Below are 14,116 nucleotides of genomic sequence, written 5' to 3' on the forward strand. Positions count from 1 at the left end.
TTTTGAAAAACGCTAGTTTTTTAAAACTTTCAGGAAAAAAAATATTCTGTAGGAATCGTGCTTTACTGGAATACACAAAACATGTTGTCATTTTTCGGCCTATTTATGAATCGTTTTCAAATAAACGCTAGATTATCGATGGTATATGTGTACTTATGCATGCTATAGAAGCGGGCTGAAAAATCGATTTATCTTATTTCCTGATCAGCACCAGTGTTGTGATGCTCATATCAACACTGGTTGCACGCACGCTAATGACGCCACGTGCACGCGCGCTCCCGCGCATGCGCATAAATGTTCCCTCGCATAAGGACAGACTAAAAACAGTGCCTAATTGCCTCTACGAATGGAACACCTGACGACCGGCGCTATTGATATGCAAAGTAGCCAGGTGGGTACTGCGAGTTGGCGCATCAGTCGAGTGCAGCGCATTCCCTGTGTGCACGCGCGTGCACATCCGTGCGTGTGCGTGCACGCGCTTCTGCTCACAAAACTTTGGTTGCACGGAGTGCAACCTGGTCCCATGAGCAACGCATCACTGATCAGCACACACACACTCACAGCCACACACACACACATATGGGACACGCTGATATATAGGTGAAAAGAGCTCTGATTATCCCAAGACTGGTAAAATAGATTCCTTACCTCAGATCAGATGTTCTCCAAAAATATTATTCCAATTCCTGATCGCCATTCCAAATATCGATCGCGTTTATTGATCCAATGCTGGGTGGTCGAAAGACATATTCCACGCTGTTCTGATGGTGGGCAATGACTGGGATCGGCTCGGATTACATGCCTGACAAGTAAAATGTGGAATCCGGACTCTTTTTTTTCCCATCTATTTCATTCAGTCCAATCCAATGGGGTGCAATACCATCCGGAGAGACGATAGGGTCGGTATTTTCCATGTTCGAGCTCAGACAGATCCCCACTGGTAACGTGAGGCTAGATTGATGAAAAATTAATGGAAATCGATTAAAAAAAATAACGATTAAAAATGAGATTTCTCGTCGGTTGGCACTCAAAGTGTTAATAGGGGTGTCTGAGGGATGAACTGCAGTGCTTTGTGAACTCTAGGATTATTGTCCGTTTTGGTACCTCTAATATAAAAGGCGAATATCAGCTGTTTGTATTTGTTACTTGAGTTTCTCGCATAGCTAGACCTCTCTCAACATCCATGCTAATTGGTGCTTGTGCAGCACAGGAGATATTAAAACTTTAGTATAACGTTAACACGTGCAACATGTCGAAAACAGTGCATGGAGGGTTGAAATAAATGCTTTGTCATTCATATTGGTGGTGCTTCCTTGCTGCATAAAATACTCTTGCTGCAGGTATTACGTTTTGCTGTATTCCATCTTTTGAAACTCAACCAAACGTTCAAGCATTTGCTGTTCCCCATATTCCATGAAAAGTAAACATTTAAACAAGAGTCTCTGCTCAGCTGAGGCAAACACATTTTAGGGAATTTTCACATTAGCCCTTTCACTGCCACACGACAGAAGGTTAACCGGTCGCCGTCGGTTGTGTGATAGTAAAGGGTTAACCTTCTGTCGTGTGGCAGTGAAAGGGTTAACCGGCTGTTGTGTGGCAGTGAAAGGGTTAACCTTCGGTGTATTGTCGCAGTGAAAGGCTTAGGAACGGTTGCCTCTGTTCCGTTCCAGAGAATGATAGTCCCCCCTCCCCACTGGCCAGCTTTCACACTACCAATCTTGTTTGGTTCCCGAGGACACTTGAGGGAGCAACACTCCGATACAGCAGGTGGCGGTATGCAGCTAGTTGGTTTGCGATCCGCCAATGAACACGAGTACACTTGCGTCATCTAGTATGCGACAAGTCGTTAGAGAAATAGTCAAAGCCTGTACAATGGAGTCGTCCTTCGGCCCTGTGCCTACTCATAAATCTCTTGAGTTTTTGTGGGTTTTTGTGGGTATTGTTCAGTTGTGCTTGTATGTTTTCGTCTGCCCAATTTTCAATCAAGCATTTAATTTCTTCAGAAGAGCCTTTCACGGTCATTGTCGCTGATGTTTTGAACTGGACGGATGGACAGTCGAATAGTTATGACGTTGTTACAGCAAGCCTCTTCTGTGTTTTGGTACGGAACGCAGCGTTCACACTACACGACTTTTGGGGCAATCGTGCTCGGAAACGGCCCCGGGTCCCTAGTGTGAAAGCACGCTCAGGGCGTTTTCACATTAGGAACTGTTGCCTCCGTTCCCTTTCCGAGAACGATAGTCCCCCCCTCCCCACTCCCCTGCTGGCCAGCTTTCACACTACCAATTAGGGGGGGGGGGAAAATCGATACGTAGTAGTATCGCGATACTTTGCGTAGCGATAGATACTGTATCGATACAGGGACGCCAAGTATCGATATTTAATTATTAATTAAATTTTTTTTTTTTTCTTTTTTTTTTTTTTAAACAAACATATAAACAAACATGACAACACACGATAAGATATACAAGCATTAATTACAGTGCATATCCAATGAAATGACCATTTAGTCAAATGTCTTATACAGGATATACCCCTAATACCTGTTATCTAAAAACCTACACACATATGCTCTAGCTCGTACCCCCCCCCCCCCTCCCGGACCCCCCATTGGATAATCCAACCATTATAACTTGTTCCTAACCAGACACTACCATTATATGCTAGCTTTTATTCTCTCCACCACTTCTAACCACATAGTCATTTTGGATTCATTGAGACCCAAAATTCTTGCTGTAGATATTTCTTGATAAATCACATCGAGATATGTAAGAGTCCAGGGCCCTCATTCATCAACGTGGCGTAGGAAATGTTCTATTTCCACATGTAAGCACATAATTTAGAATCAGTGCACGCACAGAAATATTGGGATTCATCAACCGTGCGTACACAGGTCCTATGCTCCTCCGTGTTGATGAATACCTCTTTGTTCTACCGTCAATGCTCGTGCATGATTATCCATATATGGTCATGAAAGTGATGAAACACCCCCCATGGGATGTGAAATAATGGACTGACCCGAGCGGAACTCTGAGAAACTTCACGGAGATTGTTCACTGCTGTCGAACCAAGAAGACACAACGCGTGTTATGGGATAAATAAAAGGCGGACTTGTAAACGGTGATGTCAGATATCAACGGCTCCCTAAGACCATTGCTGCAATTCTGCCTGGACAGCTCAAAATACTAATAAAGACCGTTCGTTGACCACTGTTTGGCGTTGGTTGTGTGTCATTATAACCGTGCTGTAATATGAATGCCTTTATTAGTTGTGTTCGATTGGCTATATGATTTTTAGAGGCATCTATTTTGTTGTCGGTATTACCGACAACAAAATAGATGCCTCTAAAAATCATATACTATTAGGTAGCCTATATGGATTACATATAATAGCAGCCATAGCCTACATTATGCAACAGTAACTTGCGCATACCAGTGTATGCGACGGACCAGTGTATACCTTATATCATATCATATTCATATAATAGTTTACTCTATCAGCATACCAGCATGTAATATGTTCTTTGTTAGAACTATTTTGCACATAGATTGCAGAAATACGGGAACGTTTTGATTTACATTAAAAGGCTTTGACATTGTAAAACTAAATACGTGGAATTCTGTAAGCATAATACAAGTCATATCACCCACACGATATGCTCTGTGTCCAGAGCATGTATGCTTTTCATTCATTTAAGACACATTATTGCAAGGGTTTTGTAATACACATACACCCTGGTGTCATTGCAATGCGTTTTTTTATTCTTTCTTATACAGTAAAAAGGGGGAAGAACACTATCGTGGCTGTTCATATGACTTGTATTCTGCTTACAGCTTCGAAATTCCACTTGTTTCGTTTAACGTAAAGCCTTTTAAATATAATCAAAACAAAGCAAAATAATAACGAGTTGAGCTACGCGGAGCGCAGTCAGTAAGTACACCCCGTATATTCCGATAACTATATAAACCATGCTGCATTCATTCTGAGAGAAAGATCTATTATTCCAAATGCTATTTATAGGGTTTTGACCATAATTACACTACTGTTGCTATTTTACAATGAACTATAATGAATGACGGTTCATACAGAACATGCCAGTGTTGAAACTAATGCACAGAAGCTCATTTCCTTGTTGTAATAATATATTCTACCACTGGGCGTCAGCTAAGTGTGCTCCGAGCTGTGCGTACACATAAGCACGAAGTCAAGTTCAAGTTGAAATTGATGAATCCCACTCTTTGCTTAGAAATGGTCGTACGCACAGGTTAAGCACATATCTGTGCGTAAGACACGTTGATGAATGAGGGCCCAGACCTTCCGGCACATTTTTTCCGGTTGAAACCATCGTGATGCTATCAGCTTTTTAGCCACTGTGATACCGGATAAAACCAATCTCTTTAGCTGTGGAGGTACTGCATGTTCAAAGACATCATTCAGCAGTAATACAGAGGGGTGTACAGGTATATCCAGATCCAAGAGATTTGATAATTGCTGGGTCACTTCTTTCCAAAATATCTTAACTGGTGGGCAGTCCCAGTACATGTGCATAAATGTCCCATCGTCCCCATTTGTACATAGGGAGCATTTGGAGTCTTGTTTAAGACTCATTTTGTTCAGTCTTATAGGAGTTAAGTATGTCCTGTGAATGTAGTTAAGATTGATTTGTTGATGGTCCGGGTTCCTTGATGCAAGTCGTACATTTACCCAGGCCTCTTGCCAGTCAAAGTCTGTCTCCAGGTCTGGTATATCCCTCCTCCAGACATTGTATTGTATTTGGAAGTTGCATTGTTCATTTCAATACCTGTAATAGTACAGTAGTCCACACACACACATGTGCATTCAGTTAAGTTGGAATATGACTGTAATACAAACAGTTCAGTTTGTCAGGTACATGCAACACAGTGTTTACATCTGTCTGCTTGAGAAAATACCATGTTCTGCAATAAAAATGATTGAAGTGAGATGAACAGACTGAACTTTATTTTATTAGATAAAACATGTTGACAAAGTTTTACTTTGCAGTTGAAAAAAGGTAATAAATTAAATTTGATCAAAATAAATATATAAATAAATTCGCAATACTCAATATATTTAGTATCGCGATACTATCGTATCGTGACGCAAGTATCGCGATAGTATCGTATCGTGAGGTCTCTGGCGATTCCCACCCCTACTACCAATCTCGTTTAGTTCCCGAGCACACTTGAGGGAGCAACACCCCGATGTTGGTAAAGCTGGCACTGCCACAGAAGCGCTATAGCTGGCGCTTCAACCCTTCTTTGCTCTCGGAGAAAGCATTTCGGGATCAAATGAGAGAGAATAGAAATACTTTATTCATCCCGAGAGAAATTTGGCACTACAAATCGCTCACAGTAACCAGTAAACATTTAGGTAGACAAACAATGAGATCTCGACTCATTGAGTTTATGGAAACGAATGATACCGGTGATGTCTCTGATGCTACATTGTGGGAGACTGTTAAGGTGGTATTGAGAGTGCACATTATATCTTATGAAGCCTCTGAAAAGAGGGAAAGACGTAAGAGCTTGGCTGAAATTGAAATACAGCTTCCCTCGTTGGAGCAGGTTTACAGACTTTCACAATCCCAAACGGACCTAAATAATAGAAGTATGAATACAACTCTATTCTGGGCAAGCAGGTTAGCAGCACCCTCCTCCTTAAACTTAGTTGCAAATGAAACGCTCGCACTGTCGAGCCCTTCATCATATGATGACGACTGAATAGTTGTACCTTTCTTCTCGACAAAAGGCTGCCTTTCTGTCATATTCTACAAGTTACCAAAGACGTTTAAAAATAACTGGAGAAACGTGCCACAGCTCCCTCCTCCTTCTCGACACAAACTGAATCTAATGTTTGGGCTTGGGGGGGGGGAGGGGCGGAGCGCACAGCTGTGAAGGAAGGGTGCACTAGATTTACAGTTCAACACAGAACAAAATTAGAGCAAGGTGTGTTGCTCTCATTTGACAGAATAATAGTGTAAATAATTGTCTGTCGATTATTTTTTTTCCATGATCGTGGGAAGCCAAAATTGAAATTGAAAAATAAATGAGTCGAGCAGCCCTACCGCACACTAATTGCAAACATTCAAATTATTCTGTGCAGAGTTTACCCTCCCAGCACCCAAGTCCTAAGTCAGCATAATAACCAACTGCGCCCATGTCCGAACACAAGCAGATCATTGTTCGCAGTATTCACACAGCAAGCAAGTGGCCATATTGATTAATATACTGTAGACCAGGGGTGGCCAACCAGTCAGAGATTAAGAGCCACAAAAAATACTGTGGTACCACAAAGAGCCACACCATATACCAGCGTTTCTCAACCCTTTTTTTCAGTCATGGCACCCTTCATGTGTTTATAGGTCTCACCCTCTGAAATTGCTAATGTCTTTTTTATTTGGGCCTCACAGGGTTAAAAGTACCCATGTGAGACTCAAGGTTGCAAAATTACAAAATCACTTTTAGCCATTTAAAAAAAAAAGTGTAAATGTTTATTTAAAAAATGTTATGCACATGTATAGTCAATTGGTCCTGTTGTTCAGCCTCACAATGCTATTTGATAGTAAATGTGTTTATATGTCTGACCCTCTGGCCTCTGAAGTTGCTACTGTCTTTTTAATTTGGGCCTCACAGGGTTAACCTCTTATGCCCGAGATATACAGTAAAAGTGTATATTTTCAGCATTACGTTTGTTTACCAATGATTGTAACTGTTATTAGTGAAATATAAGATTATAGAAATCTCAGGGCATTGAGTCGGAAACCGGCGCATAGTGACAGGAGGAAGTGGAGCAGCCAAAAGTGAGTATAGTCTTTTGAAGGAAGAGACTCAGGGCTTTTGAATTTCGAAAAACTACCCTACCCAGCTCACGCCAGCCCCATCAATAATCTGACTTCTGGATATACTTTATTTCTCTTATTTTTTGGGATTATCTTCCATAAACCTGAACGTTATTGCCATAAAACAGAACGCAGTTCGTTTCTCTACCTTTCTGTGAACGTCTAGCAAAAAACAGTGTTGCAATATGATGAAAAATTGTGGAGAAATTTACATTACCGTAATTCCTCTAATAGTAACCCCGGCTTGTATTTGTTTCAACTGTAGCTGATACCAGGCTTGTATTAGGAGGAGGCATGTATAAGAGAGAGGCCTATATTTCTAATTTTCAAACGGATCATAATGAATAAATCAACATTTTGTGTCAGTTTGAACCCAGTAAAATGTACTGGGTTCATTTATTGAAACCAAGTACTGTATGAAATACGGTAGTAAACAGTGCAATTACAGGTGGTCAAAAAAAGTAAAATAAAGTAAAATAGTGCAATCACAATACTGGTATAATAATAATAATAATAATAATAATAATAATTGTTACAAAGGATCAGATTAAACCGAATATATATATTTATTGATTGATATATATTGCATAGTATTTGTATATCGTTTTGATATCCCTTGTATATTCCTTGTACATATACACGGAATATCCCTTTAGCCTAGTACAGACCATAATATTTCATTCTCCTATTGGACAGCGGTCCACAGGCGCCAGGGCCATGCCTCCAGAGTCAGGTTCAAAGCCACCGTCAAGACATGTCTGTACATGCCCGGCCTTGCCCAGGAATACGAGACAGAAATGAGGTTGGCACTAGATTGTTCGCCGTGCATATAAATATGGCGCAGGTGAATACAGAAGCACTTAGGAACTAAAGTTGAAGCCTCACCCACGATACTCCGTGCGGTGAAGTATGGCCTGTTTGGCCCCAAAGAGAGCATTGAGACCGCGTGCAAATTAATAACTGAAGTGTCAGAGTTTGGCGCTATACCGTCGAGTGCGACATATTTCTATTAAGTCAGTAATAGTCTATTTGTGTATAGTGTATCGTGCGGCTAAAGTTCTACAGTGACCAGCATCACCAACGCTTCCTCGTACCAGCTAGAGTGCTTATCCAGGCTGGGCTGCTTTCATGGCGCTTTCACCCGAGGAGACCTAGACGAGGACCGTGTGGACATGTACACTGGATTAATCTACCCGACGACTGCATAGCCATTTACGGCTGGATTATATTTGTTTTGGTCCTGTGATTTATGGAGCGGAGAATCGCCGACGCCTACACGTGTGTGGGATTTACCCTGTGAGGAGCCACGTCGAGTCTGCGCCTCAGAGAGCCTGAGGCAGGCTAGCTTTCTTCACTGTGGAGCTACAGTCTACGGAGAACGGCTGTATTCGTCTGTGGATCAAGATACTATTGCACCGTCTCCTGTACTTGGAGTCTCCTTAGTCATCGTTGACCAGACTCTCTACTACCGACAGATCCTCTACCCCTGCTGGCTTACATCCGGGGGGACCCTTCAGTATCTCCCGCTATATATCACCAGTGCACCATAGATATAATTCCCTAAGATTCAGGTCGTATAATTACCTCCTGCGTAACCAGAGAATGGACATTCATTATTGATTTGCCTACGCACATTCCTTTGCCTTACAAGTGCATCCAAAGTATAATAGAGAAGTATATTATGTACCTTTTGCTGCAATAAATACTTAATTATAACTTTGTGTGGAACCGATTTATTGTGGGAAGTGTTCATCATATTTATATATCATGTACTGTATGGCCAGTAATTAAAGTACATAAAGCGGTAGTGGTTTAATGATACCATACTTATCAATACAGTCAGGGAATTGTACCCCTCAGTTACAATAATAATAATAATAATAATAATAATAATAATAACTTCGTTTTATACAATTCTGAGGTAGGCTTACTCTCTCTGTAAACATTAACACCATACCATTATATGGTATTTACTGCACAGCCAGGCCAGCATATACATGAAACCCGGCTTGTATTAGGAGGCCGGCTTATAATTGCTTAGCTCAACAGCGCACCCGGTCATTAATAGAGACCCGGTTTTTAATTGAATACCGGTTACTATTAGAGGAATTACGTAAAAAAGATGGCAGAATTTAGTACTGTATCTACAAAACCTTCTGTTTAATCATCTTCCCTTTATTCATTTGCTTAGATTTTTCAGGTCTGGTAAATTTTAGCATGCTGTTATTCACAGTCAAAGATAATATATATATTTTTTAATGTAATTGATATTCTCCTTTGGTTCATTACAATTTACTCAAGCCTAGTAACAGACACACTATTTCTGACACTGGGAATACATTCCCTGAGATCCATAGATGTCCCTAGATTCAGATACCAAGAACATGCAAATGGACCATTTAAAAAATATATCTGTAAATGTTTATTCTACGTCCTTATGGAATGAGTGACAAAAAAAAACTTTATATATATTTTTTTTTTATGGATGGAAGAGCCACACATTGACAGGCAAGGAGCCACATGCGGCTTGCGAGCCGCGGTTTGGCCACCCCTGCTGTAGACTAACCATGTTCCTTACTCAACGATGTAGCGTACAGCAGTGGTGGTTCTAGACCCTTTTTAGGGGGGCTGAAGCCTCCCTAAATCTAATATTAGCCCCCCTAAGATTAAAAAAAATATATATATATATTTTGTAATTACATTTTTAAATGTTTTATTGTTTTTATTATTATTATTACAGACATGGATTGCCGGTAGTAGCCTGTTGACCTCATTGGTTAACTATAAAAAATATATATATAATGTCAAAGACGTTGGTAACGTCATGTCAAGTCCCAGTCCAACATTCAACACAAGATGTGGAAGCAGATGTAGCTAGCTACCTACTGTAACTAGTTTAGTAATAGTGAATTTGCCAGTGCTGATGGGCAACAAGACAAGTATGTTGAAACGTTAGCTAGCACTATATAAAATCACTGACTATTCTGACAGAGAACGTTGTCAAATTGGTCATTAGTTCCATGGTGTTGGTGTAATAATAGTGTCAAAGAACATTAGCTTATGTTAGCTAGTAGCTGATGCTATTCGCTAGTTAGCTATCAAGCTAATGTCAGTTCAGCTAATGTTAGCTAGCTAGCCCAGCTAATCTGCTTGCTACAAAGGCTTATTGCTGCCACGCAAAATGAAAAAATATGTTGTGGCCTCAAAATAATATTTTGTTCCCTCATGATTTGAACAAACCTTCACTCACTGGAAATGTCTTTTTCCCATAGATATAGGAAAATGTCAGTCTCTCTCTCTCTCTCTCGAACGCAGTGAGCGCTCCGTAATATGATCATGATCATTATGATCGACTGGAATAAAAAAAAATTATAATACCGGTAATAGGTTTACTACTTACATACTGTAGTTGTCTCCTTAATACTGTAGTTGTTCATTAATGTTACCTAAATGTCATAAGTGAATTGTATAGGAACAACTCACCAAAATGTACTATTGCTCTAGTGGCTGAGCCCCCCTAAAGGTCTGATGCTAGAACCGCCCCTGGCGTACAGATACAGTAGCCTTTTCCCGCTGATAGTTAAATTAAAATGTATGGGTTTGTGGATACAATTTATATCTGTGTTGTCTGCATTCTCTTCAATTTCATTCCCAAGACACACAAGGTGTTTGATTTGAGTGAGTTTGTGAGGAGTGCCTATAAAAGGTCAGTGTGGAGGCGCGCGCTGAAAGTGAGACTACAGCAAAATCATACATTTATATTAAATGGGTGCTTCTTCTCAGTGTTTTAGCCTGTATTAAATTATTAAGTGGTCATAATTTGTTAAATAGGTCAGAACTCTCCCTCCCTCCCTCCCTCCCTCCCTCCCTCCCTCCCTCCCTCCCTCCCTCCATCTGAGATTATGAAAGAGGCTCAGCTTTATATAAGGCAGGGATGAGTTTTCATCTGATTTCAAATAAACAAACTCTTTATTTCAGAATATTTAGATTTAATTATAGACTTAAAAAAGGCGTGGTGACAAGCGGAGAACGGAGCAATTTAACAACCACAGCACTGGGCTGTTTCTCCCTTCCTTCCCTCTCCTTTACTACAGGTGTCCCTAAAACAAAAACAACGGATGTTGAAACACGTCAGCATCATTACAATAGGCTGAAAATGTCAACTGCCGGAAACACACACCAACTGTCTTCCGTGCAACCTTCCCTCACAGCTGATCTGAGAAAAAAAAAATACAATCCTTGTTCTCTACTTTAGTTAGCCTAGTAGCCATAGTACGACCAATATTCTGAGAGGGGCAGCCCTGATGAGCAATGGATTAGAATTTAGACTGATCAGCAAATTTTTTGACAGAACCGGTTGAGGTTTGCCCACAATCCATGATGAGCGGGTGTGTGCACAAAAACTTTTCATTAAAATTGTATATTGATGAGTTTGCACCTGAGTATGAGCGTGCATGTGGGAATGAGCGTGCACATGTATGAGAGCCTTTGTTCCATGGATTGATGTGTGCAAGTGACAAAGGGAGAACCGTATAGTGTGTGTTTGTGCAAACATGTCTAGATTCATAAGTCAATAAATGCCTCTTTCTCCAAATCATGGTTCAGTGACGGTCATTATACAAAATCCACTTTTGTTATGTTGAGGTAACAAGATAATTATCCCATGACCCAGAGGAAACCAATTGGTTATGTCGAGATCACGGGATAATTAACCCTTGATCATGACAAAGCCACTTTTGTTACGTCGAGATCACAGCGCCTGGGGACCAACTCTAGTTGTAATGCCAGTACCTTGGTCAAGGGCCACGGCAGGACGTTTTTGACCTTTTCCTTCTTCTGCAGAGACCTTCCTCAGTATGGACACAAGCAGTGGCAGTCCTACTTTGGACGGACCTTCGATGTCTACACCAAGTTGTGGAAATTTCAGCAGCAACACAGGTGAGCTGATTCCTGAACCAGTGTTCACTCCAGTAATAGTCACACCTCTACACACTACATTAGAGACACACTGGAGAGACGTCTGGCTGAACCTATTATCATTCCCAGGGTTCGCACAAGGTCCTTGAAGTGCTTAAAGTGCTTGATTTTTTTACAAAAAAAATCGAGGCCTGGAATTCCCTGAAAACGGATTTTTTTTAACAAGGTGCTTAAAAAGTAATTGGAATTGACCAATAAGGGCTTTGTATATAAACAAATACCAATGATTATTGCGCCTCTCTGCAAGAGAAGATCAACCAACCTTATCTTACAGGAGACAATGGTGAGTGTCATACCTGATGGATTTGGGTGTTTTTCATTGATCAGGACAGTTTACGTATATCATAGGGCAATAACACCTTTTAATTAAGTGGGGTTTAGCCTCTGACTAAATCGGTATTTAGACAGACATTTTCACTCCATTCTCTATAGAAGCTCTGTGCCTGTGACTAGAGTCAAAACAACATTCCTTAGTAGATAAACTACGTTCTGAGCAAGGCCGAACGTACATAGGGACAGCCGTTGCTAGGGGACGAGATAGCCGTTGCTAGGGGACGAGATAGCCGTTGCTAGGAGAGCGAGACAGAGTTAGATTCAAGAGAAACATCAGAGAGAGAGAGCGCGAGAGTAGGAGAGAGCCGTTGCCTAGGTAATGAAAGCGACATAAGGAATCTATTAAGTAGACGGTGGTAGAAAGCTGAGCCAGTTCAGTTTTTGATAGTGAGACTGACAAGCAGAGAGCTCCAGCCTCTTCTGAGGCTAGAGAGGGGGGGGGGGCTAGAACGGACCACGAGGAGATATGCCGCTAGCAGGAAGCTACGAGAGATAGCCCTTAGACAGAGATAGATGGCTAGCGTGCTAACAGACGGGCCGCAGAATCACAGAGCGGGTATCGAGAGAGATAGAATCTATAAAATGTCTTATACCTCTAAAGACTTTCTATTCGTTCATGCTGTACGAGAACCTTGGTTTATGCAAATAAACATCCTCCTTTCTGATAATGAGACGACAACTCCAGTACATTTTTGTCCAGATGCATTAACGGGGAGAGTCAGTACTTCAGCCAGTAAGGGCGTGGGAGGATAGAATTCCACACAACGATTGCCTCATCTATAATAAATAAACACAACGCAGAGACTTCGCGGAACGGCAGATGGGGCCTGATAACAATCAACGAGAAGGTTGTAAACACTGATTTCTATCATACCTGTCACCAGTAATGAATCTGAGGGCAGAATCTTAGGGCAGAGTCAGATGGACGGTGTCAAGTGGTTTAACTCATTCACAGCCAATCACGTAATATTACGTGTTTGCTCGCTAACCATTGGGCGCCAAACACGTACTATTATGTTTTTAGATCCTTTGATCTTTTTCCTCTGATCCCCGTTCTAAATCATCATCCGGGTCATTCTAGCTGTCCCTGGGTCGTTTGTATAAATTGGAATTGCAATGCCGATCGAATATCACCAGGTGGCAGTATCGTCTGTGTCTGAACTGGAATTGCATTGGCGTGGATACACGGCTACTTTTTTTTTTTTTGGTAGGGGCTCCTCCTCCTGCTTGAACAGAGATGCACATTGATCGCCTCGAAATTCCGTTGCCTAAGCGTATTTTATCATCGAAATGTGTATAGACATATACACTGATAATCGTGATGGCGATGCGATCACTTGGAATTATTCTTTTTGGAATACCTTCTGGCTAAGCTAAGGTATGTCTATTTTACCGAACCTGAAATGTGTTTTTCTAACGATCACAGTTCTGTGTTTCACCGGACGTAAAACATGCTTGGCAAACACGATCACAGTTTTGAGTTAAAATGACCCCCCCCCCCCCCCCCCCCCCCCCCCCCCCCCTTGATGATTTTGTGAATGTACATGTTATATACCTTTGATTTGGGGGTTCAGGGAATCAACCAGAACGATTTGGGCTTATTGCAAATTTTTTTTCTCTTATCTCGCGATCTATGAAAAAAGACTGGATTATCTTAAATGCGCGATGTTTAGTGTGTAATAAACTACAAACTACAGTGTGTAGAAACAAAATTTCTTTTCCATGTTGCACTACAAGTAGCGTATGTCAAATGAGCCACACCATTGTCTCCACAGCTATAATACAGAACACACACAGCCCTGCAAACATAGTGAAACACCGCGGAAACGACTATTTTAAGCTGGCCATCTAGCGGTAGAGATGAGCGGTAAGCGTGGCCGTGAAAGAGTTAAGAGTGGAAGCATGTCTATAAATTACATCACCATAGTCCAACACCATAGTCCAAAA

At 41.2% G+C, this 14,116-nt stretch overlaps 1 protein-coding gene across 1 annotated transcript in view; it reads left to right on the forward strand.

Annotated features, from left to right (window-relative positions):
* Window positions 1-14,116, forward strand: part of scai (suppressor of cancer cell invasion) — a gene marked incomplete at its 3' end in the record, with an annotated part of 71,701 nt that overhangs the window by 4,713 nt on the left and 52,872 nt on the right. Inside the window, exon 2 of the mRNA XM_084324434.1 lies at window positions 11,702-11,797. Coding sequence (XP_084180560.1) covers window positions 11,702-11,797 — 96 coding nt within the window. The remainder of the gene's footprint in view (window positions 1-11,701; window positions 11,798-14,116) is intronic.

Source organism: Notolepis coatsorum, assembly GCF_963971535.1.
Source record: "Notolepis coatsorum genome assembly, chromosome: 11".
In the NCBI taxonomy this organism is placed as follows: domain Eukaryota; kingdom Metazoa; phylum Chordata; class Actinopteri; order Aulopiformes; family Paralepididae; genus Notolepis; species Notolepis coatsorum.